This window comes from Rhinoderma darwinii, chromosome 10 (genome assembly GCF_050947455.1).
Source record: "Rhinoderma darwinii isolate aRhiDar2 chromosome 10, aRhiDar2.hap1, whole genome shotgun sequence".
NCBI lineage: Eukaryota > Metazoa > Chordata > Amphibia > Anura > Rhinodermatidae > Rhinoderma > Rhinoderma darwinii.
Genome location: NC_134696.1, coordinates 24,805,307 through 24,832,060, shown reverse-complemented (window position 1 = coordinate 24,832,060; position 26,754 = coordinate 24,805,307). Strand labels below are relative to the sequence as shown.

At 46.2% G+C, this 26,754-nt stretch overlaps 1 protein-coding gene across 1 annotated transcript; it reads right to left on the bottom strand.

The window, feature by feature from the left end:
* Window positions 1–3,161: 3,161 nt before the first annotated feature.
* Window positions 3,162–20,430, bottom strand: EFHD2 (EF-hand domain family member D2). The gene is made up of 4 exons (XM_075839529.1): window positions 20,136–20,430; window positions 13,895–14,042; window positions 6,076–6,210; window positions 3,162–3,672 (listed from the first exon to the last, which is right to left on the bottom strand). The coding sequence occupies exons 1-4, from the start codon at window positions 20,369–20,371 to the stop codon at window positions 3,538–3,540; spliced, it is 654 nt and encodes a 217-aa protein (XP_075695644.1). The 5' UTR covers window positions 20,372–20,430; the 3' UTR covers window positions 3,162–3,537.
* Window positions 20,431–26,754: the final 6,324 nt, after the last annotated feature.

Here is a 26,754-nt window from a genome sequence, read left to right as displayed (position 1 = left end):
ACCTACTATGAGTCCGGTGTATTCTTTGAACGCTTCTATTAGCCTAACGGCACAATATTTTTTTAGTGCCGTTTTGGCTAATATGAGAGTGCACCTGTTCCCATACTGGGCTGTCCTTTATATAGGGCATCATAGTCTCATGACAGATCTGCTTTAAACCTGTTGCTCACATCGTCCGCATAGTCTGAGGAGGGGGCGATAAAATAAGTGACTTTGGGGAAAAACCTGAGAATTTTTTTGTTTTTTCTTTCACCTTTTTGGACTGCAATTTGTAAATGAATAACATTAATAGTGAACAAGAGGAGGACATCGTGGGAAGTGTTGCTACTATTTTCATAGTCAACTAAATTATGAAAGATAGGTTTTCTCCCAATCTGATAGGATTAACCTGAAGCTCCGCTGCTTTTACTACTTCTGCTCCTCTGAAAAGAAATGGTTTCAAATCCACCAGAGTTGTCAATGCTCCGCCCACCAGAACTTTCCATTGACTTGAAGATGTGAAGATGACCAGCAATTGCAACAGAGAATAGAACCGGATTGTAGAGATACCTGGAAACGGGGAAACGTTACTCGTAGGTAAGTGGAAACTGGTTCATACTGTTCTGATGTATTTTTTGTGGATTGGCTGGAAATATTGTCAGAATCTGGTTGTTCAAAACTTTTTGTTTAATATGTATTGTGATGTAAAGGTCCATGTGGGCATGTTTAAAGTGACCAGTCGGAGGTTCGCTTTTCGTTTGTCAGGGACTGAAGTTTTATATTCGGGACTGACATTTTATTTGTGAAAATTGTTGTAGCTGCAAAAAGCCGATAGTGACTGTGTCCCCGTGACTTTAGTCTACTGCTTCCCCCCATGAAACATTAAGGGAGTTTAGGGGGGCCCCGTTCTAGAGATAGGTGTGGGACCCGCATCTATCGGACACACGATATATCCTATGGATATGTCAAACGTCCCTGATTGGGAAACCCCTTTAATGTAAGCGATTGTCTGAAAACCCCTCCGGAGCCTGCGCTGACGCCTAATATTAGATGTCAGCGGTCTCCTCTATAAGGGGGGAGGGGGGGGTCAGATGAACGGTGACGTCATTCTCCAGGTTCGCACATACCTGCCTCTTTACTAGGATAGTGTGTATGGTCTACATGCTCAATTTAATGTGAAACGAGATCCGTTTTAAGATATTTTCATGTGTTCAATGTGTGTGAATGAAGGTTTATCATCATAAGTGACATTTAAATTTTTTTTTGTTAACATTGATCTAATATTTGCTAAAACGTGTAAATAGTCATTTACAGCAATTTTAAGTGCTGGATTATAGAGAACACATAATCCATGGATTCAGCTACAAATATGGATCACTATGTCATTCTTTAGTTACTCTTTGGCGCCGCAGCCATTTTTCCTTTCCGCCTTTTCAAGCCATTACGTTTGTATGTTTCCATTGGCATAGCGGCATGAGGGATTGTTTTGTGCGGGTGGGATTTCTAGGCCTTTGATAGCACCATTTATTGTACCATATATTGCACTGGAAAACTGCAAACAAAAAAAATATTTGTGGGGGGAATGAGAAAAAAACTCTCCATTGTTTTCTGGATTTTGTTTTTATGCCGTTCACCGTGCGGTAAATTTGACGTGTTTATTCCGAAGGTCAATATAATTACGGCGATACCAAATTTATGTATTTTCTATACGTACTAAGTTTACAAAGAAAAAAAATTAATAAAAAATTTGTCGCCATATCCTGAGAGCCATAACTTTTTTTTTATTTTTCTGTCTATAGAGCGGTGTGAGGATTTGTTTTTTGCGGGACGACCTTGTTGATCACTTTTTATTTGGCGGGTAAGGTGACCAAAACCAGAAAGTTTGGCGGTTTTAATAGAGAATAAATAAATGTAGAATAAAGGTTATATTATAATAGTTCAGACTTTTACGGACGAGACCATACCAATTAGCTTAACTTCTTTTTTACGTTACTTAACTTTATTTATTTTTAAGTCCCCCTAGTGGAGCATTTGTTTCATCGCTGGTACAATACCTATGTATTGGGATTTTTACTGGCTCCTATTAAAGGTACCCTGTCAGCAGTTTTGAGGTTCAAACCAATAAAGGGGAGGGCGCAATTGCATGACTAATAAAACTATGTTTTAATACCCCAGCTTGCCGACCGGAAGCGCAACTTAGGCAGGACTTGATGTGCAAGCGCTCCTGCACTGCCCCGCCCCTCTGCTTTCAGAGACTGCTTTAGTGCTCTGACTGGCTGCCAAAGCGGTCACCCAGATCGGCACTTGCGACTGCTGTGCCGGGCGAATCGGACGTCAGTTTCTCGGTCATGAAAAAAAAGTGTACAAATTGGCTTCCCCTATATCTCTTTCAGCAGTTTTGAGGTGTCCATACTGCTGACAGGTTCTTCCCCTTAATGGGAACACACAGAGGAGTTATTATTGCAGCCTGGGGTCCTAATAAAGTCCCATAGGTCTATCGACACACGGCAATTGTGTCTAACAGTGTAGATTCTTTGGGGGCTATTGACATCTAAGCAGTTTAAACAGGAATTGTATTAGTCTCCACTCCCAGACATTACAGTGACGTTTCGGCTGTAACACAAAGCCAACACCTGCTGATTATATAACGGGCTCAGCCTGTGAGCCCACTCCGTACTCCCCCCTTCCCAACCGTGACGGACAGTTATGTCAAATATCGGGAAGGGGTGAATCTGTCATTGAGACCTGATTATCAAATATTCCGGATTCTTAAAGAGTTCAAGGAAGGCATCCCAATATAATACAAACACTAAATGACAATGTTGTATTCGAAGCGTACCTGTCATTTCCGAATAAGCTGTCGTGTATGTACATGAGGAATGACACTAGATCTCGTTATTATAGGACTTGTATCCTGCAGGTTTCCCCTCTGAGGAAAAAAGAGGCATTGTAATATATAATATTAGAGAAAAAAGTTTTATATTCGCTTGTACTATTGATTTCTGGAAAGTATGTTCAAAGTGCGGTGCCTATGAGGAGACTATTATTTGGTTCTCTCTTTTGTGCTGGATTAAATGAACGTTGTGGGTGGAGAGATTATTGCCACGGATGGTCACACTGTGTGAATTATCTGCGTTATTTTCCATTAAAAGTGCGACTCAAATAGACCCCCCGTCACGTAGTAGCCATGATAATTTTTTATTTACACATTTCACAATAAAACAGGGATATTATGATGTAAAAAAATACTGTGTCTGCAACATAAAAATGGAAATCACTAGTAAAATGATTCACTTTATTGGTCCATCCAACCTTAAGCAATAAATTAGATAATCTTTTTGCAAATATTTAACAGCAGGAACGTCCAATCTTAGATCTTCAGTTATTGATGAACCACTTTATGCAGCCATTGGCTGGTAGAACATGCTAGGAGTTGTAATCCAGCAACAGCGGAAGAACAAGAGTCTGCACACCCTGCGTTATATATATATCTGTGTATATATATATATCTCTCTCTATTTCTCTCTCTGCATGCTATGAAAATACTCTGCTCTGTTTCTATGGCTTGAAGGTGGACTGCAGCTCTTTGAACGCCGCCTTCCTCTGTTCCTTGTCTTCCGCTTGTCTCTTCTTTTCCTCTTGTTCGGCTTTGATTTCTTGCTCGAATCGGCTGCCGTGATTCATGGCCTGTACCTGTGCAGCAGAAAAACAGAAAAAACAAATACTAAGTTGTAGACGGGGGGTTTTTTAGACAAGCGGCCGCAGATTGAGATGGCGTGAGCCTTTTCTAATGTATATATTTATAAGAAGCCAACACCAAATATAGTAGAAGAATGTTCCCAGTATAGTGTTGTAAAAACTGAACCTGCGCTGACGGGATGGGATTTTATTATTTATCCATGTCTGAAATAACATTGATTTAACTTGCGTTGCATCTTGCAGGTTCAACATTTTCGGAAACCAGTTGTAAAGAAAACTTTACCCTAAGGCCGGGTTCCCACGTAATGTAAACACTGCGGAATTTTCCACAACGGAATTCTGTGCGGAAATTCTGCAGAGTTTACAGTACCATAAAAGTGGGTGAGATTTAGTAAATCTCATGCCCACGCTGCGGAAAACATAGCGCAGCATAAACGTTAATAACTTGACCTGCGGTGCAGAATTAATGCCGTAGCAAGAGAATGGCCCCCTCTTTCTAAAGATGCCGTAATTAATAGTGACCGCAGCATCTAGGTGTTTAAACGGCCGGGATCAGAGAAAAAGTATGAGTATGGAGCGGGCTCTACCTGTGGGCCCGCTCCATACTCCCTTTTGGTGGCTGTGACGTCACTTACGTCAAGTATCAATAGTGTGGTCTGTACGATGAATTTGTTTTAAAAGGGACGTTCCGGTTTGAAGAAACTTTATTTTTTTTGCATATGGTAAGGTTATACTATCTGTATCAATTTCTAATGGTTGTCAAGATCTCTGCTTGCTGTCATTCAATAGAACACTTCATTATTTACTTTGAGCAAATAAAAATCTGTCCTGGTCATGTGATGGACACAGGTTCATGCAAGATAGAGCTCTGATAACTGTACTGTAGCGAGCCGTGCACCTGTGTCCATCACATGACCAGGACAGATTTTTATTTGCGCAAAGTAAATAATTAAGGTTTCTATTGAACGACAGCAAGCAGAGATCCTGACAACCATTAGAAATTGATACAGAATGTATATTGGAAAATTGTATACCATTTCATTATACCATCGGTAACCTTTTTGCGAAAACGAATACACCTTTAATATTGATGTTCCTGATATATTTATATTTCTATAAATGTGATAGGACACTTCAGATAAGTTTGACAAGACCTTCTGTATCTTTGCAGAATTCAGTCTAAGGCTTTATTCAGACTAACGGGAAAAACGTCCGTGCAACGCGTGTGATTTGCACGCACGTTGCACGGACCTATATTTGTCTATGGGGCCGTGCAGACATGTCCGTGATTTTTGCTCAGCGTGAGTCCGCTGAAAAAAAGTCACGACATGTCCGTTCTTTCGGCATTTTTCGCGCATCACGCACCCATTGAAGTCAATGGGTGCGTGAAAACCACGCATGCCGCAAGGAAGCACTACCGTGCGAACTGCGTGATTCGCGCAAGAGCTGTCAAAAGGATGAATGTAAACAGAAAAGCACCACGTGCTTTTCTGTTTACAAACATCCAAACGGAGTGTCTTTGAGAACAGCGAACCCGGACAACCGAACCGAACTTCACCGGGTTCGGCCGAACTCGGCAAAAAAATTTCCGGTACGCGACGTCAGGAGATAGTCACTGTCCAGGGTGCTGAAAGAGTTAAACTGTTTCAGCACCCTAGACAGTGACTTCCAATCCCAATATACATGAACGTGTAAAAAAAAAAAAAAAAATAAGTTCTGACTTACCGATAACTCCCAGCTTCTTCCTCCAGTCTGACCTCCCGGGATGACAATTCAGTCCAAGTGACAGCTACAGCCAATCACAAGCCAAGCACAGGCTGCAGCGGTCACATGGACTGCCGCGTCATCCAGGGAGGTGGGGCCCGATGTCGAGAGGCGCGTCACCAAGGCAACGGCCGGGAAGTTCTTGGTAAGTACGAACCTCTTTTTTTTTTTTTTTTTTTTTTAACAGGTTGCTCGATATGGTGATCGGAATTCACTGTCGAGGGTGCTGAAAGAGTTACTGCCGATCAGTTAACTCTTTCAGCACCCTGGACAGTGACTGACGTAGACTAGCCTCATCTCTAGGATGGCGGCTGCGCGAAAATCACGCAGCCGCGCATCATACACGGATGACACACGCAGCTGTCAAGTGGTTTTTGCGCGCGCAAAACGCCGCGTTTTTGCGTCCGCAAAAACGCCACGATCGTGTGAATCCAGCCTAAGAGTGGTGCCTGTTTAAACAAACCGTGTCAGTCTTGCCTTTGTTATTTCTTAAACCAGCTCGAGGGGGGAAAAAAACCAACTTCTGCTGGACTGATTGGCTGATATGTGCCACACTGTCTTTTTAGTAGAACAGTTTTTTAGCTCTCCCTACATGCCCCTTCTATAAGTTGACCTCTTCTAAACCAGTTTTACCTTTGCTTCAAAGAAACTCTTCGCTCCTTTCACGCCCTCAATGGAAACATCGATTTCAGACAGTCGCGCGAGAGCGTGCAGCCCGCTGTCCTCTTCCAGCTCCCCCGCCGCGGCTTTACGGAAAATTAAAAGGAACTTTAAAGAGAGGAAAAAAACAACAATGTATTAAATATACAATGTAGGAAGGCAAATCTAGAAGAAAAATAAGATATTAGGACAATAATATCATCCGATGCTTCCCCTGGCTGCGGCCACTCACCCCCGTTATACTGGAGTGATAGTGAGACATGAGCTGCTGTGGCTACTTCTAACCCCTTGGTGTAACCGGCAGTAAACGCACAGCGCTGTGATTGCGAGAACACGGCGGTGATTGGAGAAAACGGATTCCAGCTGTTTAACCCATTAGTGACCGGCCCATAGTGTTTTTACGGCGGCCACGAACGGGCCTTATTCCGATGCCATAGACTTTTTACGTTGCGGCATCGGAATAAGTAAACAGAGCAGGGAGCGGTCAAATCTTCCTGCTCTCAGCTGCCAAAGGGCGTCCCTGTTCTGCCGGGTGAGATCGATATTCGTATCGATCTCACCCGTTTAACCCCTCAGATGAATTGCACAATAGCGTGCACCGCATCTGAGTGGTTTTGGAGAGAGGGAGGGAGCTCCATCTCATCCCACTGACACCCGGCGATACGATAGCCGAGTGTCTGTATCTCCAATGGCAGCCGGGGGCCTAATAAAGGCCCCCAGCTCTGCCTGTAGTGAATGCCTGCTAGATCATGCCGCAGGCATGACCTAGCAGATGCCTGTCCGTTTTAAACGGACAGGCATAATACACTGCAATACAGAAGTATTGCAGTGTATTATAAATGCGATCGGATTATCGCATAGTGAAGTCCCCTAATGGGACTAGTAAAAAAAAAAGTTTAATAAAGTTAAAAAAAAATGAAAAACCCACTTTTTCCCCTTACAAAATGCTTTATTATTTTAAAAAAAAGTTAAAAAGTTACACATATTTGGTATCGCCGCGTCCGTAACTACCCCGACTATAAATCTATTACAGTACTTAAAGAGGCTCTGTCACCAGATTTTGCAACCCCTATCTGCTATTGCAGCAGATAGGCGCCGCAATGTAGATTACAGTAACGTTTTTATTTTTAAAAAACGAGCATTTTTGGCCAAGTTATGACCATTTTTGTAGTTATGCAAATGAGGCTTGCAAAAGTCCAAGTGGGTGTGTATTATGTGCGTACATCGGGGCGTTTTTAATACTTTTACTAGCTGGGCGCTCTGATGAGAAGTATCATCCACTTCTCTTCAGAACGCCCAGCTTCTGACAGTGCAGACACAGCCGTGTTCTCGAGAGATCACGCTGTGACGTCACTCACAGGTCCTGCATCGTGTCGGCCACATCGGCGCCAGAGGCTACAGTTGATTCTGCAGCAGCATCAGCGTTTGCAGGTAAGTCGATCTTACCTGCAAACGCTGATGCTGCTGCAGAATCAACTGTAGCCTCTGGCGCCGATGTGGCCGACACGATGCAGGACCTGTGAGTGACGTCACAGCGTGATCTCTCGAGAACACGGCTGTGTCTGCACTGTCAGAAGCTGGGCGTTCTGAAGAGAAGTGGATGATACTTCTCTTCAGAGCGCCCAGCTAGTAAAAGTATTAAAAACGCCCCGATGTACGCACATAATACACGCCCAGTTGTACTTTTACTTTAAACACGCCCACTTGGACTTTTGCAAGCCTCATTTGCATAACTACAAAAATGGTCATAACTTGGCCAAAAATGCTCGTTTTTAAAAAATAAAAACTTTACTGTAATCTACATTGCGGCGCCTATCTGCTGCAATAGCAGATAGGGGTTGCAAAATCTGGTGACAGAGCCTCTTTAAGCCACACGGTGAATGGCGTAAAAAAATTGTAAGAAAAAACGACGGAAAAATTGCTGTTTTCTGTGAATACTGACTTTAAAAAAATGTGATAAAAAGTGATCAAAAAGTCGCATCTACTCCGACACGGTACCAATAAAAACTACAAGTCTTCCCGCAAAAAAAAAAAAAGCCCTCATACAACCGCATCGACCAAAAAAATAAAAACGTTACGACTCTTCAAATATGGAGACACAAAAACAAATAATTTTGAAAAAAAAAGCGTTTTTACTGTGTAAAAGTAGTAAAACATACAAAAACTGTACAAATTTGGTATCGTTGCAATCGTAACAACCCGCTGAATAAAGTTATTGTGTTATTTATACCACACGGTAAATGGCGTAGATTTAGGACGCAAAAAAGAGTGGCGAAATGTCAGATTTTTTTCTATCCCCCCCCCAAAATAAGTTATTAAAAGTTAATCAATAAATATGTACCTCAAAACGGTGGTATTAAAAAATACAACTTTTCCCGCAAAAAACAAGAACTTGTACAGCTATGTCGACGCAAAAATAAAAAAAGTTATAGCTCTTGGAATGCGACGATGGAAAAATGTAAAAAATAGCCTGGTCATTAACGTCTAAAATAGGCTGGTCATTAAGGGGTTAACCCTTGTGGTGTTGGTGTTTATTGATCGCGGCATCACTAGATATAGTCGGGGAGCGCTCTGTTTTCTGATCGCTGGAGAATATTGTTTGAAAGGGCAGCCCTCGGCCTAACAAAGGCCCCCAGGGCTGTCCAGAGGCCCCGGCAGTAATGCATTGGAATACATAGTTATGTAAAAAAAAAATAAAGGTTAAATGTTTAAAAATATCACGTTTATTCTTTTTAATTAAAATGAGCTTTTAGAAAATAAGTCATAAAACATTAGAAATACATAAATTATATCTTCTTAATTGTCACAAAATATACAATTGTAAAACATTTCAAATGGCCCTGGTGAGAAAACCCCTTTATGACATATCCAGATGATATGTCAGATGAATGCGGGTCCCACCTCTGGGACGGGGCCCCCTAATCCCTGTTCTACCTTCTGCTCCCGCTGCCTCCCAGTCACTTTCTGACTTTACGGTCGGGCGTTACGAAAACAGCGCAGCTCACTGAGTTACTGTTCCCGTAAGTCCCATAGTAGTGAATGGCAGTTACTGAAGCAGCGCAGCATGTGAGTTACGCTGAGTGCACAACGGCCATTCAGTTTTGAGGCTTACAGAACCAGCGTACTACGCAGTTTTCTTCTTCTTTTATGGTCGGAAATCACAGGCTTCAGCCACAACACAGAGCAGCAGATCGGGGATCCCGCTTCAAGAGTTGCCCCTGATGTCACTGTCCATATAGGGACAGAGACATCAAGTGGAGTGGAATCCCCAGCCACAGGGGGATTCCTCTCCTGGGAGCTGCACTGGCGCTATCTACAATGGGACTGTGGGCTGTGTGGCGCTACCTATCAGGGGGAGTCTTGTGAGTGGCGGGCTGATGAAACTCAGAGGTGGAAACCACTTGAAGACCAATTGAAAATAATAGGAAACAGAAAATTCCTGCTGTGCTCGTTTGGTGCTTTTTTTAACTGCGTCTTTTGCATTCGCTTCAACTGCTTAGAAAAAGAAAAAAAGGTCAAATAACGCTGTCAACTCAAAATCTGCTTCAAAATTCCTGAAGGCATTTTGAGGCAGATTTTCACCCACCTGCACTCTATTTGCTGCGGCCATTGAGAGCCGCAGGCAAAAAACCGCAGCGAAAACCGCTTTCTCTGCCTCCCATTGAGGTCAATGTGAGGTCAGAGATGGAAACACCTGAAGAAAGGACATGACTTTTCACCACAAGCTTTTTTTCCGCTCGTGGGAAAAACGCCTCCGCCTCCCATTGAAATCAGTGGGAGGCAATTTCGGCAGTTTTTTTGGGCATTTTCAGTGGCAAAAAATGGAGTGTGAACCAGCCCTTAGGCTGTATTTAGACGAGCATTGTAAAACTAGTCTGCGTTTGACAACCACTGATGTATCATCCGTTAAGAGTGTGTTGCGTCTGTCCGTTTAACATGTGTTGCATCAATGTTCATCAGTTGTTTTTTTTACATCTGTCAAATTTAACTTTCTGCTTTTTTTTCAGTGTCTCCTAGCAACCCATCTGTGAAAAACTGACCCCACTATACCGCTGTCCGTGTGCTGTCAAGATTAGTGAAAAATTTGTATGGACCTATTGACTTGAAAGGGGCGACAATCTGACCACAGTAGCGCATGATGCGATTTCTCTGCACCGTCAGCCTGTGTGGAAAATAAAAAAAAAAAAGTGAACAAACCCATTAACTTTGGATTACTGCATACGGCACCCCTTTTTTTGTGTGTGTGTATATATATATATATATATATATATATATCACATGTGTAATACTGAGCTGGGTAAAAAAAAAAAAATTATTTAAAAAAAAAAGTCAATTATTGACACATTTTACTTGTGTATTTTATCGAATTCAATAGGAGGCTAAAAACACATGAAGTAATGGGCAACAAAGCGTCAAAATTCGCGTATCCATCAAAAAAACTCTTAAAGTTTTGCAACCACCACTAGAGGGAGTTTACTGAATACTATATTATAGAGTTCAATGCACAGCAGTAAACTACCCCCTACATTTCCCTTTGAAATCTGTCTAAGCAGATGATTTTGATCTAAAAAATAAAGCTCTGACCCCATTAGAGAGGAAACCCAAAAAAAATCGGCACCGAATTTTCCACATGCTTTTCTATGTCTATGATGGACAGATCGAGACCCCACCACCACTATGCGGCACGGAAAATCAGATCTTCCCCCTAAAATTCCTGATCAAGCTGCAGGATTATTACACACAACATAGGACAGACCATCTCCAGGGAAAAGTGGATTAGGCCTCCTGGCCCGAAAACAGATGCGGAAATTGACCTGCGGTGCGGTCCCTCAATCAGCTGCAAGTCCATTTATCTTGCATATAAATGCAGTGGAATTTCCCAACATTATATTATAAGGCCTTATAATGATATGATTCAGTCTTAGGCGCCCTGCAGACAGGAGGGAAATTTAGCGGACTTGCCATTCCAAAATTCCACTGCATTTCTTTCCCGTATGCAAGAGGCGTTCGGGTACGCTGTTGAACTTTGACTGAAAAATCCATCGCAGATATCTGAATCGGGCGATTTCAGCGGCGGGTGTGTGTTTGATTATCAGCTGAAGGAGGTTAATTGAGTCTAGTGATTTGTTTCTCCTCCCCTATATCTGTAGATGTAGCATATGGGGAAGGCACTTGGGCAGGAGTCATGTGTGCATAAGTGTCATTTTGACAAAGTGTCCTGGCAGTTAACCACGGCAGTTAGCCTGGCAGGGGACAGGTAAGTTGACCAGCCAAAACGACCACCCTCAAACTGGACATGCAAAGAACAGACATTACGCTCAGGAAACAACCACTACCTTTAGGCCAACACGGTCAGCTGGGGGAACTGGTGCCGTTTTCAGAAACTAAACAAGCCATTCCACACCAGGGAAACATCGGACAACATACATCCCCATCACCTTCCCACTCCCATGCACTATTCACTTTACTCTATCACCATAAACCATCAGATCCCACTCCTAGAACACAAAGGTCCAGCACAAACACCACAACCAGCTAATGTCTCTCTCCATTCTCCTGCTACTCGCTGCAGGGAACATCTCTCCCAACCCTGCTCCTCCCAAGCTCAACCCCTTACCTGCCACATATAGAAATCCCAAAAAGCACAACCATTTTTCGGGGATGTCTTCTCCTGGCTCTTTAACCTGTGCTCTCTGGAATTGCCGGTCCATGGACAAAAAACAACTTTAGTCACAACATATTCCTTGCCAACTCTCTCAAACTTCAGCCTCTTCGAGACACATGGCTACACCGGGCTGACACTGCTTCTCCTGCTGCCCTATCTCATGGTGGTCTCCACTTCTCTCATACCCCCAGACCTGAGAACAGGCAGGGGGGGAGGAGTAGGTAGACTTCTCTTACCACACTGCACTTTCCAGCTCATTCCCCCGGTCCTCTCACTCACATTCCCCTCCACTCCCTCAGACTCTTTCACCCTCAGAGTGGCATTTGTCTACCACCCCCCGGGCTCTCTCTCCCCCCCACACCCCCATTCCTGGATCATTTTGCTGCCCGGCTTCCACAATTTCTATCCTCAGAAACACCCACTCATCATGGCTGACTTCACATCCCCATTGATAACACAATCTCCTCATCTGCCTCTCAGTTTCTATCCTTAAAGAGGCTCTGTCACCACATTATAAGTGTCCTGTCTCCTACATAAGAAGATCGGCGCTGTAATGTAGGTGACAGTAATGCTTTTTATTTCAAATAACTATTTTTACCACTTTGAGTGATTTTTAGATTTATGCTAATGAGTTTCTTAATGCCCAAGTGGGCGTATTTTACTTTAGACCAAGTGGGCGTTGTACAGAGGAGTGTATGACGCTGACCAATCAGTGACCAATCAGCGTCATACACTTCTCTCCATTCATTTACACTGCACTAGCGATATAGCTATATCACTATGTGCAGCCACATACACTATAACATTACTGCAGTGTCCTGATAATGAATACACATTACCTCCAGCCAGGAGAAGACGTTTTTTGAGCAACTCACGTTTTTTCATGTCCGTTATTGGAGCTGTTTTCACAGTGCGTCGGCAAACCCATTCAAATGAATGGGCAGATGTTTGCCGCCGTATTTTCAGGCGTAAATCGAGGCATAATATGCCTCGTTTACGCCTGAAAATAGGTCATGTGAACCCAGCCTCAACTCATTATTAGTCGGTCTTCCTCTCACTAAACTCTCCCCTCTCCAATCTATCCTTAATGCAGCAGCCAGGCTCATCTTTCTGACCAACCGCTCCACCAACGCCTCTAATCCGTGCCAGTCACTGCACTGGTTGCCCATCCCCTTCAGAATTAAATTGAAACATATTACTCTCACCCACAAAGCTCTCCCCAGTGCTGCACCTCCTTACATCTCCTCTCTCACCTCTGTCTACCAGCCTACTCACGCTCCACGTACTAACGACCTTAGATTAAAATCCTCCATAATCTGAACCTCCCACTCCCGTCTCAAAGATTTTTCTCGTGCTGCACCCGTCTTCTGGAATGCGCTATTCTGGACAATTAATTCCCGATATCCAGTTTTAAATGTGCCCTGAAAACACATCTTTTTAGACCGGCCTATAACATTCCCTGATCGGACTCCTTTCCTTGGCCCCATTAGTCATCAGAATAAGATTCCCTCACACTCCTTGCACCGTACTGTATTTCATGTCCGTCATACACTGACACTGGCTGGTGACCGCTCATGCAGCTTTATGTACCACACATGTGTATAAAAGATGGAGGACCATAGTACAGAACTAAGACTTACACACTTTGTGTCTCCCTTATTTCCTCATAGATTGTAAGCTCTTGGTCCTCAATCCTCCTGTCTGAATTGTAAATTAGCTTCGTCACTATGTAATGTCTGATATTGTCTGTTTATGTTCCCTCTAAACTGTAAAGTGCTGCGTAATATGTTGGCGCTATATAAATAATAATTCTTAAGACAATCACAGCCCCCCAGTCATTGCACTACTGACAGCTGTGATAAAAGAATCAATGAATGGAGAAGTCTGCTGCATATTTCATAGGACTCAGATCTGGATTTCCAGCATAACTTCAGCTGCTGGGAGTGATGTCCCCCGAAGCCTTGTCTATGAAATCTCCCAGGATGCTGCATGATCATCTACTCTAAATAACCCCCCACGAGTCATCAGTGTGATTGATTTTGGCAGTAACTCTGCTATCTGCTTCCGTGCAGTTAGTGTGGATCAGTGATGCTGATGCTGCCGCCGGGGGCGGCGGCACCGACTCACCTCCCTGTAGCTCAGTTTTCCATCAAAGTCTTCATCCACTTCTTTAATCATGTCCTTAAGGCCCAGGTGAGTTTGCGGAGCTCCGAGCTTCTCCATCATCCGCTTCAGCTCCATGAGATCTATGAATCCATCCTTACCAGCGTCGTATCTATCACAAGAAACATTCAGGATTCATTATGTGCATACAGATAGGAGGAAGGAGGTGCAGAAACAGCTTTTTAAAGGGGTATTCCCAGAATCGACACTCCTCACCTATCCACAGGATTGTCTACAGTTGCCCCCTAGTGGCGGTTGCAGGCCGGCAACCAGATTGTTATCTTTTAGATCTAGAACTATGCAGGAAATTAGGAGCTCTGTATCAGAATTAGGCTACATGCACACGTTGCGTATTTTACTGCGGAAAATACACAGCAAAACCGCAAGAGATTCACAGGAAAAAAACAAACACCTGAAGGTGTGTTTATTTAATGCGTTTTTCGGTCCGGTTTTTAAGTTTTGCTGCGTATTTCAGAACTACAGGGATAGAATTCACAAGCGGAATCGCGAGATAAATTGACAGACGCACTGCGGGTCAATTTATGTCCTAAAAAGTACCACAGCGTGGACATGAGGTTACCTGGAATGCTGGTACTGTATTACGCTGCGGTTTTGCCGCATGCAAATACACGTGCCAATACGCATCATGTGCATTGACCTTTAGGCCCCATGCACACAAACGTGCTTATGCGGCTGCAATTCCCCCGAAAATCCACAGGAGAAATGCGGCCCCATTCATTCCTATAGGGCCATGCACACGACCGTGGTCCGGGCTCATTGAAAATAATGGCCGCGACCATGTGCACAGCCCATGATTTGCGGGCGGCTCGCGGCTGTCACTCCATGGAAATCACAGCCGTGCACATGGCTACGGTCGTGTGCATGAGGCCTTACACTTAAGGCCCTGTTCACACTGAGTTTTTTGACGTGGAAACCGCACTGCAAAACTCATCAAAAACCGCCCGAAAATGCCTCCCATTGATTTCAATGGGAGTTGGACGAGTTTTTTTACCGCGAGTAAAAAAAAAACGCGTCGCGGTAAATAGAAGCGACATAACCCATCTTGAGGCCTCCAAAACCACATTTCAATCAGTCAGAAAGAGGAAAAAAACGCCTCGACAAGTTTTTGTCAAACCACGGTGCAAAAAAAACGTCTGGAGCAGTTTTTGCAGGAGGAATTTTCCTCCTGCAAAAAAACTCTGTGTGAACACAGCCTAATAAAGCAGCGTAGACTATTTAACCTATTTAGATTTAAAAAACACAAAAATAATATTTAAGGGCAAACATTTACTTTAAGTTTTACTGAAGAATTAGAAATCTGTGACCGTCCGTAGTAAACCCATAAGTATTAACTACACCGCAGACTGATTTATAATTGGTCACCTACATTGTACTATAAGTTGCCGTGGAGCTTTCAGCACAGCAAATACAGTCACGTGTGAACATGGTCTTAGAGGGAATATGGAAATACGTTTTTTAAAGGAGACGACCCCTGAATCTAGCCCTATGTACATAAAGGAATTCCTGGTACAACACAAGCAGTAACGTCAGTGTAAATGACATATAATGTGGATTATTTGGTACAATGGTCGTCGGGCCAGTAATACATGTGACTATAATGACTTTACAATTCAACAGCAGCAAAATAATTTTTCTCCCTTAGGCTACATTCACAAGAACAATGAAGTTCTATGGGTGTATTCACAGGGCCATTTTTTTAACAAGCCGTAAATATTGGCCGTCAAAAAATAGGACATGTCCCATCTTCTGCTGTTTTCAAGGCCAGACGGCTACCATAGAAATCAATGGATCAGTTTTTACCAGCTGGATTTTAGGCAACCATCCTTGTAACGGCCGGTAAAAACTGATCCTGGCCGAGGACTCCACGCACACACCGCTACTTTGAGCCCGAGGAAGCCCTTGACATTACTGTACATAGAAGGACACTGATGTCGGGCTTTCAACAATGGAATCCCCAGCCAGAGCATTGCAAGATCTCTAGCCGGGGACTTCAGCCCTGTAGCTAACACCCCTCCATCTAGATAACACCCCCTGCCTGAAGATGGCACACCATTGTAGCCCCCTGAAGAAGCCGAATCCCCGGCAGCCAGACCCCGCTCCTGGAGAAACCCCCGGCGTCACTATCCATATATGGACAGTTCTAACAGGGGATACAGCTCTCCTGATGTCTCTGTCCATATATGGACAGAGACACCAGGGGCTCAGTCTATGAGGACTCCTACAGTGGCACTATCTACAGGGGAGGGGTGTGGCACTATCTACATGGGCACTGTGGTACTATGTAGGCAATGTGGCACTATCTACAATGGGCACTGTGTGGGCATTATCTACAGTGGGCACTGTGAGACTATCTACAGGAACATTGCAGCACTATCTACACTGGCACTGAAGTTTTTTTTGTCCCACCCCCCTGAAATCACCAGACAAATGAAATCCATTTATTTATTTATTTATTTTATTGGCCCTGAAGAACGGATGACAATCTCCCATTAAAAACAGACGGGCAGAGTGTTAGTGTTAGAGATACTATTGGGGGCTGTGCTGGGGTTGGGGGGGGGGGGGGGAGGGGGGGTATGGAAATGTTTTTTTTTCTTTCTGTCATGCTGGAATTATTGTATATGATGTTGATACAAATGATGTAGGACTGTCAATGTCTTATTGTTCGTGTTAATAAAATTGGATTGATTTAAAAAAAAACAAAAAAAAACAGACAGACAGACTGGAAATGGATGAAAATTTGGAGACACACTGATGCAAAACTGACAGTTGATCAGTTTTTAATGGCCATTTTTTTGTGTGAATGTAGCCTTAGAAAACGACGCAGTAATTAGAGTGACATGACTTGTGTACATTAGGTCCATGGATAACCCCTCACTGAGCCGCTGGTGCTAGGAGACCCGGCCTTGCTCCCGGAAAGATTCAATCCGCTGTAGTGCATTAAGGAAATAAAAAATGAATGATCGGGAATTTTTGTGCTATTTTTACAACAGTCCCCCCTCCCCCAAGACTCTTCCAAACTATTCTATTATCAACTGCGCTGATCAAGACCCATAATCATCATGTTCATCTGCTGATGATTGTTCCAGCTACAAAACGGTGCCTCCGGGGGAAGAGGGGGAGGGGGGGGGGATCAGGACACTGGGGTAGTTATTAAGGCCCCATTCATACGTTCAGAATTTTACACTGAAATTCCCGTGTGGATTTAATGGTTAGGGTAAAGAAATTCATTATTCTAAATTATGAGTCCCATGGCCTGTATATTATTTAGAATTTCCAGTGTGGGAGAGGAATTATTCCTTAGAACACACACCTCAGCTGTTGCAGAACCTCTTTTTTGAAGAGTAAAGGCCCTTTTGCACGGGTCAATGTTCGAGCCAACGAGCGCATGTTCCCAATCATTGACCTGTGTAAACAGGGCAGCAATCAGCCAGCAATTGAAAAGTCGCTTGTCGACTGATCGCATCTTTTATACGGCTCAAAAAAGTGGTCACTTGTCGGCAGCGCATCTCCCCGTGATCAGCTGCCGACAAGATACAAATTATATTGCAAACGACCTCCGGTCACCATGCTTTATTGTCAATCAGCGCTCGTGTAGGCCCCCTGCCGTAACTGTGTGCACGGACGGCCGCAGACTGTCACCCGCGCTCCCATTATAAAGTTTAGGACATGTCCTATTTTTTACGGGTCATTTCTATGAAATTAATGGATCTGTATTTTGATCTGTAATTGCGGATCATGGTTACGGTCTTGTGAATGAGGCCTCACAGGCAGAAAGTCTGCCCATGTAAAACCACCTTTATGGGGAGATTCCGGTCCACCACTGATTGATTTGGAAGCAAACTCCTCCTCTTCATAAAGAAGATCTGCAGCATCTGAGGTGTGTATTATGATGTTCTGCAGCAGCTGGGGGCACAGTACTGTATAATACACATTGCAGCTCCTGAAGAACTTTTTAAAGCGAGGGGCAGCAGTAGGTGTATGTATATTATGTGCATCGCGTGTCACATAGGGGGTGTGTGTGTGTGTGTGTGTGTGTGTGTGTGTGTGTGTGTGTCTCATAGGATAATAGTAGGTGTATATATATATATTATGTGCATCGTGTATCACATAGGGGGTGTGTGTGTGTGTGTGTGTGTGTGTGTGTGTGTGTGTGTGTGTGTGTGTGTGTGTGTCTCATAGGATAATAGTAGGTGTATATATATATATATTATGTGCATCGTGTATCACATATAGGATTATACTGTATATATATTATGTGCATCGTGTATCACATATAGGATTATAGTAGGTGTATATATATTATGTGCATCGTGTATCACATATAGGATTATACTGTATATATATATATTATGTGCCTCGTGTATCAGATATAGGATTATACTGTATATATATATATATTATGTGCCTCGTGTATCAGATATAGGATTATACTGTATATATATATATATATTATGTGCATCACGTATCACATATAGGATTATACTGTATATATATTATGTGCATCACGTATCACATATAGGATTATACTGTATATATATTATGTGCATCGTGTATCACATATAGGATTATACTGTATATATATATATATTATGTGCCTCGTGTATCACATATAGGATTATACTGTATATATATATATATATTATGTGCCTCGTGTATCAGATATAGGATTATACTGTATATATATTATGTGCATCACGTATCACATATAGGATTATACTGTATATATATTATGTGCATCACGTATCACATATAGGATTATACTGTATATATATTATGTGCATCGTGTATCACATACAGGGGCTCCATGACGCCGCAGCCTCCCTCATCCATCACCTGTTGCTGCAATGTATCTGATCCGCTGCCAGGAGACTATTACATGTTGTGGGCTCGGGTTTTTAATGGAGAGACTCCGTCTGTTCACTAGAGCATCGCTGGCGGGTGAAGAGCAGCATCATAATGACAGATGACACTTCCCAGGGATGGACTATAAAGGCATGACACCCCCCCCCCCCCCCTATAAGCCACATAATGGGTAACCCTTTCTCTTCCAGGGAGGGAAGGAATTCTGTTCTCATTTCTGCATTGTGACAAGTGCACCGTGCGTCTCCTACAGAATGAGAGACGGTTTCTACCCGCAGCCCAGCCCCCACCCTGCCATAATGCCATTAACCCATTAGCTGAGAGAGGAGTAAAGCCAAACCGGATGGAGAGGCGAGGGAGTAATACTGATAATATCCTATTAGGAGGGCGAACATCAAGCCCTGGTCACAGGAGCTGTCAATCACTCGCTGTGGGGGGTGGGGTGGGGGTCTACAGTGCTGCAAATGCAATATTAGGATGATATAAGGGGGTCAGTTATGTGGGGTCGGGGTCTGCAACCTGCGGCACTACAACTCCCAGCATGCCCTGACATGTAGTTTTGCAATATCTGGGGAGCCACAGGTTGCAGAGCAGGGAAAATTGTAGACAAAAAATAAATAAAAATGGAGACCAATCCACTAGATAAAAAAATATATATTTATATAACTAGAAAAGGTCTCACGTGTCTTGGAAAAATTTAAAAATGGCTGACAGATCGGGGGAGGGGTGCGGCTATGGCTGGAGTGGAAACGACCAGAATAGGGGTAGATGTAAGAGGGCCAATGGGCTCCACAACCAACTCAAGAGAAGGTGACCTTGTTACCCGTAGCAACCAATAAGAATCTGGGGTTCATTTTTCCAGTGCAGTAGATGAAAGCTGGACTCTGATTGGACGCTCTTGACAACTAGGTCATTTTAATTATTTTTTTACAGAGATTATATATATATATACACACACACACAAGTCTATGAATAACGTATAGAAGAACATTTCAAATATATAGTATTAGCACAATCATGTATTATTTACGTAATGCACACACAGATGTAGCAGTGCGGAGTTTGTCATTGGACGCTGCTCATCCGGATATCCTATCCTGCCTGTAGTCTTGCACATAAACCAATTGTAATATTGTAACTCACTAACAATTGTTACAATTCAGAAGCAAAGCAGCCACCAGTTCAGCTCTGCTACATCTGTATAGTGTCTAGATAATTGATATTATGTAATGACTCGGTGTAGTGGAGTTGTGCGTGTATTAGAATGTGTAGGAGGTGAGCGCGTGTGATCGGCACAACTGACCCCCATACACCGGGCACTCACCGCCTGAACATCTCCTCCATGTCCTTGATCTGTTTTCTGCTGAACTCCTTGAACTCGGTGTAGGGGTTAAACACCCTCATATGTGGCGGCTCCCGCTCCGCCTCCACCGGGTCCTCCATCCTCAGCCGCCGGTTTAGTCTGGAGGCCAGCTCGTCCGCAGCCATCGCGTCCCGTCCCCGGCTGCTGCCGCCACCACCTGTCCCCTCACATGAGAAGAAGCTGCCGGCACAGGTCATGTGACCGCTCCCCGGCTGTAAAGCTGCAGATGATTGGAGGAAAGAGAATGGGGCGGGAACTGGTCCAGAGAGGTGATGATGAGGAGGATGCGAAGAATGCGAGAGCGTAACGTCACTACGCGCTGCGCCCCCTCCTCCCCGCCACTACTACTACGCGCCGCGCCCCCTCCTCCCCGCCACTACTACTACTACGCGCCGCGCCCCCTCCTCCCCGCCACTACTACTACGCGCCGCGCCCCCTCCTCCCCGCCACTGCTACTACGCGCCGCGCCCCCTCCTCCCCGCCACCGCTACTACGCGCCGCGCCCCCTCCTCCCGCCGCCACTACTACGCGCCGCGCCCCCTCCTCCCCGCCGCCACTACTACGCGCCGCGCCCCCTCCTCCCCGCCGCCACTACTACGCGCCGCGCCCCCTCCTCCCCGCCACCACTACTACGCGCCGCGCCCCCTCCTCCCCGCCACCACTACTACGCGCCGCGCCCCCTCCTCCCCGCCACCACTACTACGCGCCGCGCCCCCTCCTCCCCGCCACCACTACTACGCGCCGCGCCCCCTCCTCCCCGCCACCACTACTACGCGCCGCGCCCCCTCCTCCCCGCCACTACTACTACGCGCCGCCTCCTCCCCGCCACTACTACTACGCGCCGCCTCCTCCCCGCCACTACTACTACGCGCCGCGCCCCCTCCTCCCCGCCACTACTACTACGCGCCGCGCCCCCTCCTCGCCGCCACTACTACTACGCGCCGCGCCCCCTTCTCGCCGCTACTACTACGCGCCGGGCCCCCTCCTCGCCGCTACTACTACGCGCTGCGCCCCCTCCTCGCCGCTACTACCCCTCCTCGCCGCTACTACTACGCGCCGCGCCCCCTCCTCGCCACTACTACTACGCGCCGCGCCCCCTCCTCGCTACTACTACGCGCCGCGCCCCCTCCTCGCTACTACTACGCGCCGCGCCCCCTCCTCGCTACTACTACGCGCCGCGCCCCCTCCTCCCCGCCACTGCTACTACGCGCCGCGCCCCCTCCTCCCCGCCACTGCTACTACGCGCCGCGCCCCCTCCTCCCCGCCACTGCTACTACGCGCCGCGCCCCCTCCTCCCGCCGCCACTACTACGCGCCGCGCCCCCTCCTCCCCGCCGCCACTACTACGCGCCGCCTCCTCCCCGCCACCACTACTACGCGCCGCGCCCCCTCCTCCCCGCCACCACTACTACGCGCCGCGCCCCCTCCTCCCCGCCACCACTACTACGCGCCGCGCCCCCTCCTCCCCGCCACCTCTACTACGCGCCGCGCCCCCTCCTCCCCGCCACCACTACTACGCGCCGCGCCCCCTCCTCCCCGCCACCACTACTACGCACCGCCTCCTCCCCGCCACTACTACTACGCGCCGCCTCCTCCCCGCCACTACTACTACGCGCCGCGCCCCCTCCTCGCCGCCACTACTACGCGCTGCGCCCCCTCCTCGCCGCTACTACCCCTCCTCGCCGCTACTACTACGCGCCGCGCCCCCTCCTCGCCACTACTACTACGCGCCGCGCCCCCTCCTCGCTACTACTACGCGCCGCGCCCCCTCCTCGCTACTACTACGCGCCGCGCCCCCTCCTCGCTACTACTACGCGCCGCGCCCCCTCCTCCTCGCTACTACGCGCCGCGCCCCCTCCTCCCCGACACTACTACTACGCGCCGCGCCCCCTCCTCCCCGACACTACTACTACGCGCCGCGCCCCCTCCTCCCCGACACTACTACTACGCGCCGCACCCCCTCCTCGCCGCCACTACTAGGCGCCGCGCCCCCGCTCCCCGCTACAACTACTAGGCGCCGCGCCCCCGCCACAACTACTACGCGCCGCGCAACCCCTCGCCACAACTACTACGCGCCGCGCAACCCCTCGCCACAACTACTACGCGCCGCGCAACCCCTCGCCACAACTACTACGCGCTGCGCCCCCCTCGCCACAACTACTACGCGCTGCGCCCCCTCCTCGCTACAACTACTACGCGCTGCGCCCCCTCCTCGCTACTACTACGCGCTGCGCCCCCTCCTCCTCGCTGCTGCTACTACTACGCGCTGCGCCCCCTCGCCACTACGCGCTGCGCCCCCGCCACTACGCGCTGCGCCCCCTCGCCACTACGCGCTGCGCCCCCTCGCCACTACGCGCTGCGCCCCCTCGCCACTACGCGCTGCGCCCCACCCTCCTCGCCGCTACTACTACGCGCTGCACCCCCCCCTCCTCGCCGCTACTACTACTACTACTACTACTACGCTCTGCGCCCCCTCTACTACACACTGCGCCTCCTCACTACTATGCGCTGCGCCCCCCTCCTCGCCGCTACTACTACACACTGCGCCTCCTCACTACTATGCGCTGCGCCCCCCTCCTCGCCGCTACTACTACACACTGCGCCTCCTCACTACTACGCGCTGCGCCCCCTCCTCTTCGCTACTACTACGTGCTACGCCCCCTCCCTCGCCGCTAATACTACTACGCGCTGCGCCCCCTCTACTACACACTGCGCGCCCCCCCCCTCCTCGCCGCTACTACTACGCCCTGCACCCCCCCTACTCGCTGCTACTACTACGCACTGTGCCCCCCCCCTCCTTGCCGCTATGCCCCTCGCCACTACGCGCTGCGCCGTCTCGTCCGCCACTACGCGCTACCGCCCCCGCCACTACGCGCTGCGCCCCTCCTCCCCACTACTACACGCTGCGCCCCCTCCTCACTGCGCCCGCTCCTACACGCTGCGCCCCTCCTCCTCACCCCCTCCCTACTACACCTGTTACTGCTCCGCCTCACTACATAAGTATAATCATATAATACTGCCCGTCACCGTGGTTATTAGGTTATTTTGTGATTCAGGGACATTGCCACCAAATCTATAATCCTTTAGGGTAATCTGTATTTTTGTCCCTACAGAGAGCACTCCTTTAACAAGGAGTTGCCCCTTTAAACAACATTTAGGACATTTCAATTACAGATTTATTTATGTAGAAGTAAACCTACAACATAAAGCATAGCTAAATAGTTGTTCTGTATGGATTACATAGTGGACATAAGGTAGGGTCCAAAATGTTGTTACTCACATTTAAAAGTCCAGATCCTCCTTCTGCTGGGCTTTGTTGTATAAGTGCAGTTCATCTGCAGTGAAAGTAATCCTGGTTATAGAAGTCTACAAGTGGAAACCTATATATCAGCGTTCAGAAAATAAACAAACAAACATTATATATTTCCATCCGCTGCTATTAAATCACTTGTTAAAAGGGGTTTTTCCAACAATAGCAAATCCCTCTAAATTAAAAAATAATAATATACTTACCTTTAAAATTGTGCTCTAATTCTTGCTGCTCCAATGTAGAAATCCTGACACGATAACGCGACATCCATAATGTGACCATATGCGGTGATGTTTCATCCAGTGACGTAATATCCAAAATCAGCAGTTTGATAAACCGATGCCTGTAACGGGGGTCTGGATCTAAACTTTGTTAGTTAACATAAATTTTGCAGAAGCGCCCGGGGAGGGGGGAGGGTGAGGGTTTCTGGATACCTGGAAACCTCAATTAGCCATTCATGAAGTTGCTAAATGATAAAATTATTTGCCGCCACTAGGAGGAGCTCACTACAAATGAGATCAATGGGGACTGTATAAATCCCTATGCAGTGAGCTCCCCCTTGTGGTGCCAGCAGGAAAATGATCATGTAACTTTATAGCGGTCTGAAGGGCTGCAGGGGATTTGGATCTTTCTGAAAAAAAGTTCTGACTGCTATAAAAATGTCAGCCTAACAAGATTAAATAGAGTCACATTATAGATACATTTTGACTGCCCTAAACCACCTCTACTAGCCCCTGCACAATCCCCGGCCCCCAGCGGTATTAGGTGTTTACCAGGGTTACAAATGGCCAATATATTCCTGGACGGTCTGTACAATGGGTGAGGAACAATTTGTAATCTCCACCAACGTGCTTGGAAACAATAATTGCCCATAATTTGGGGGAACTACAGCAGCTTTTTCAAGATAATATATCAGAAAAGAACATTGTTAGTTTTTTTTGTTAGTTTTTTTTATAACAATATATTTGTTAACTTTTTTTTTTTAATGTTTGCAGTTCACTGGCCTCAATGGGCCGATTCTTATTCTGTAGCTTACTTGTCTGCTTTACTGTATATACTGGCACATAATGATGGAGTCACCTCGTAATCAGAGGGTGGGTGATTTAATAACAGCTCTATTATATTCCTGGAAGCCTGGATAATGTAGGCTAGCAATACTATACATACACGGACACACACCGACAGGGGCGGACATACCATGTGTACAACTGCAAACAGGCCCAGTAAACAGCAACCAGCAGCTTTCTACTGTCTATTAGATTCAATTTAGGGACTGAGAATATTTCATAGCTCACAATTACTGGTGTACTGTTAGAGAGTATTTTGGAGGGTGATCGATGATGAGCCATTGGAGAAAATGGGGCCCATATAGTGTTCTTCCACAGGAGTCCTCCGCTGCCTCTCCCCGCGCTCTGAATCCAGTTCCCCTGCTACTCCCAAGTCTCTCGAGGAGGGGGCTTTGCTGGAGACTGTAATCCACACCTCCTAACCGTCCTATTTTTCACAGGATTGTCACATAAAACAGATCTCAAAAAGTGGAGGACTTCAAATGTCCCACAGATGGGGATTCAAATGTTGGGGGGTCAGCGGGCTCCCATTTATTGCAGGTGCCATGAAGCACAGACACCTTGCTGCACGGTCTATACAGGAAGTGTGTGTCTCCAATATGGCCGCTCCCAGGAAAGTTGTTTTATATACTTAAATCTAAGTTATTCATACGAAAATTAAATACACGAGACATTCTCTTAAAGTGTCCCTCCAATGTTACCCTCTCGCCCAATCTGACATCGGCTGTGGAGAGCTGCAACTACACGCTGGGCGGTACAATTGCAGAGGCTACCGTACGACGCCCAGCCAGTATTGTGCACGGGTCCTATTCTAATTCCCTATATATGTTCTAGTTAATTAGGGCACATGGATGACGTAGAGGAACCCCTGCTAGGCACCCCCCTCATGATGTACAGAGCAGAACATGCTATTATTGGTAACCTCGATCATTGATTACACAAAGCTGGAGAAACATATTCAGAGACATTATCAATCCCAGACCTTCATAGTGATGAGGAAGAGTTCCCCTTAAATAATAGTTTCACAGAAACCTCTCCTTTTACATACTACCTATGAACTGGATCGGTGGAACATGAAAATCACACAGGATTCTGCATGGACACAAGTGTTCTACTGTTCTATAAACCCATACATTAAAGTTCCAGGCATTTTTTTTTGGGAGGGATTGAGCAAAAAAATGGCCAAATCATTGCTCACAGTCACCGGTGTAACTTCTAATTACCTAGTGCACTAGCGCCCTCTAGTGAGAGCCTGTAAAACATGCAGGACATTGACGTTTCATACAGCATGTAGACGTTCCCTATATTCCGTGCAGTAGCACTTTCGTCGCAAAAGTCAGTTTAATGGGGTATCCCAAATAAAAGCTTATTCGTTATAGAATGAAAATGATGCAATTTACTAATATACTTTGTATCATGGTCTCAAGATCTCTGCTTGTAGTCCTTGAATGGGAGTCATAAGATGGTCCCACATTTCATTACAAGAGATCTCTACTACCAGTATTGTAACAAGCCATGCAGCTGTGCTAGCATCACATGACTAGGACAGATTTTAATACTCTGGAAGTAAACAGTTCCCATTCAATGACAACAAGCAGCAACCATGAATTGTTACAAAAGGATATTAGAAAATTGCATAACTTTCCATTGTCCATTGATGTATTGGAAAACCCAAGAACAAGTTTGAGAAGAGTCTTTCTTGTATTTACAACAGGTTAGACTAGAATTTGGCACAGAAGTGACATTGAATCCTGATGCAGGATGTACCCTTGGCATTGTGCCAGTTATCTGCAAATGGGTTTAAAGCAATGGTACTGCCCAGGATACATGGAAACTATATATATAACTAGCTGCTTATGATGCAAATAACATGTCGCTGTGTATCCTTAGGCCTCATGCACACATCCGTATTACAGACGGGGTTGTACAGATCCATAATATGGCGCTCGTAACTGTAGAGAATACTACAATTCCTCATGGAAGCACCAAGTGGCGGCACACGGAATTACTGAAATGGTTCATGTGCATGGCAAAAAAGAGAAAACCCTTTAACTTACCGAAATATAAGTGACTACCAGAAACCGGTGGCATTAAAGGGGTTGTCCAGTCATAAGAAATTGATGGCCTATCAACATCTGACCGGTGGGAGTCCGAATCCCGGGAACCCCCGCCGATGGGGGTATTGAAGGGTTTGCGGCGCTTGC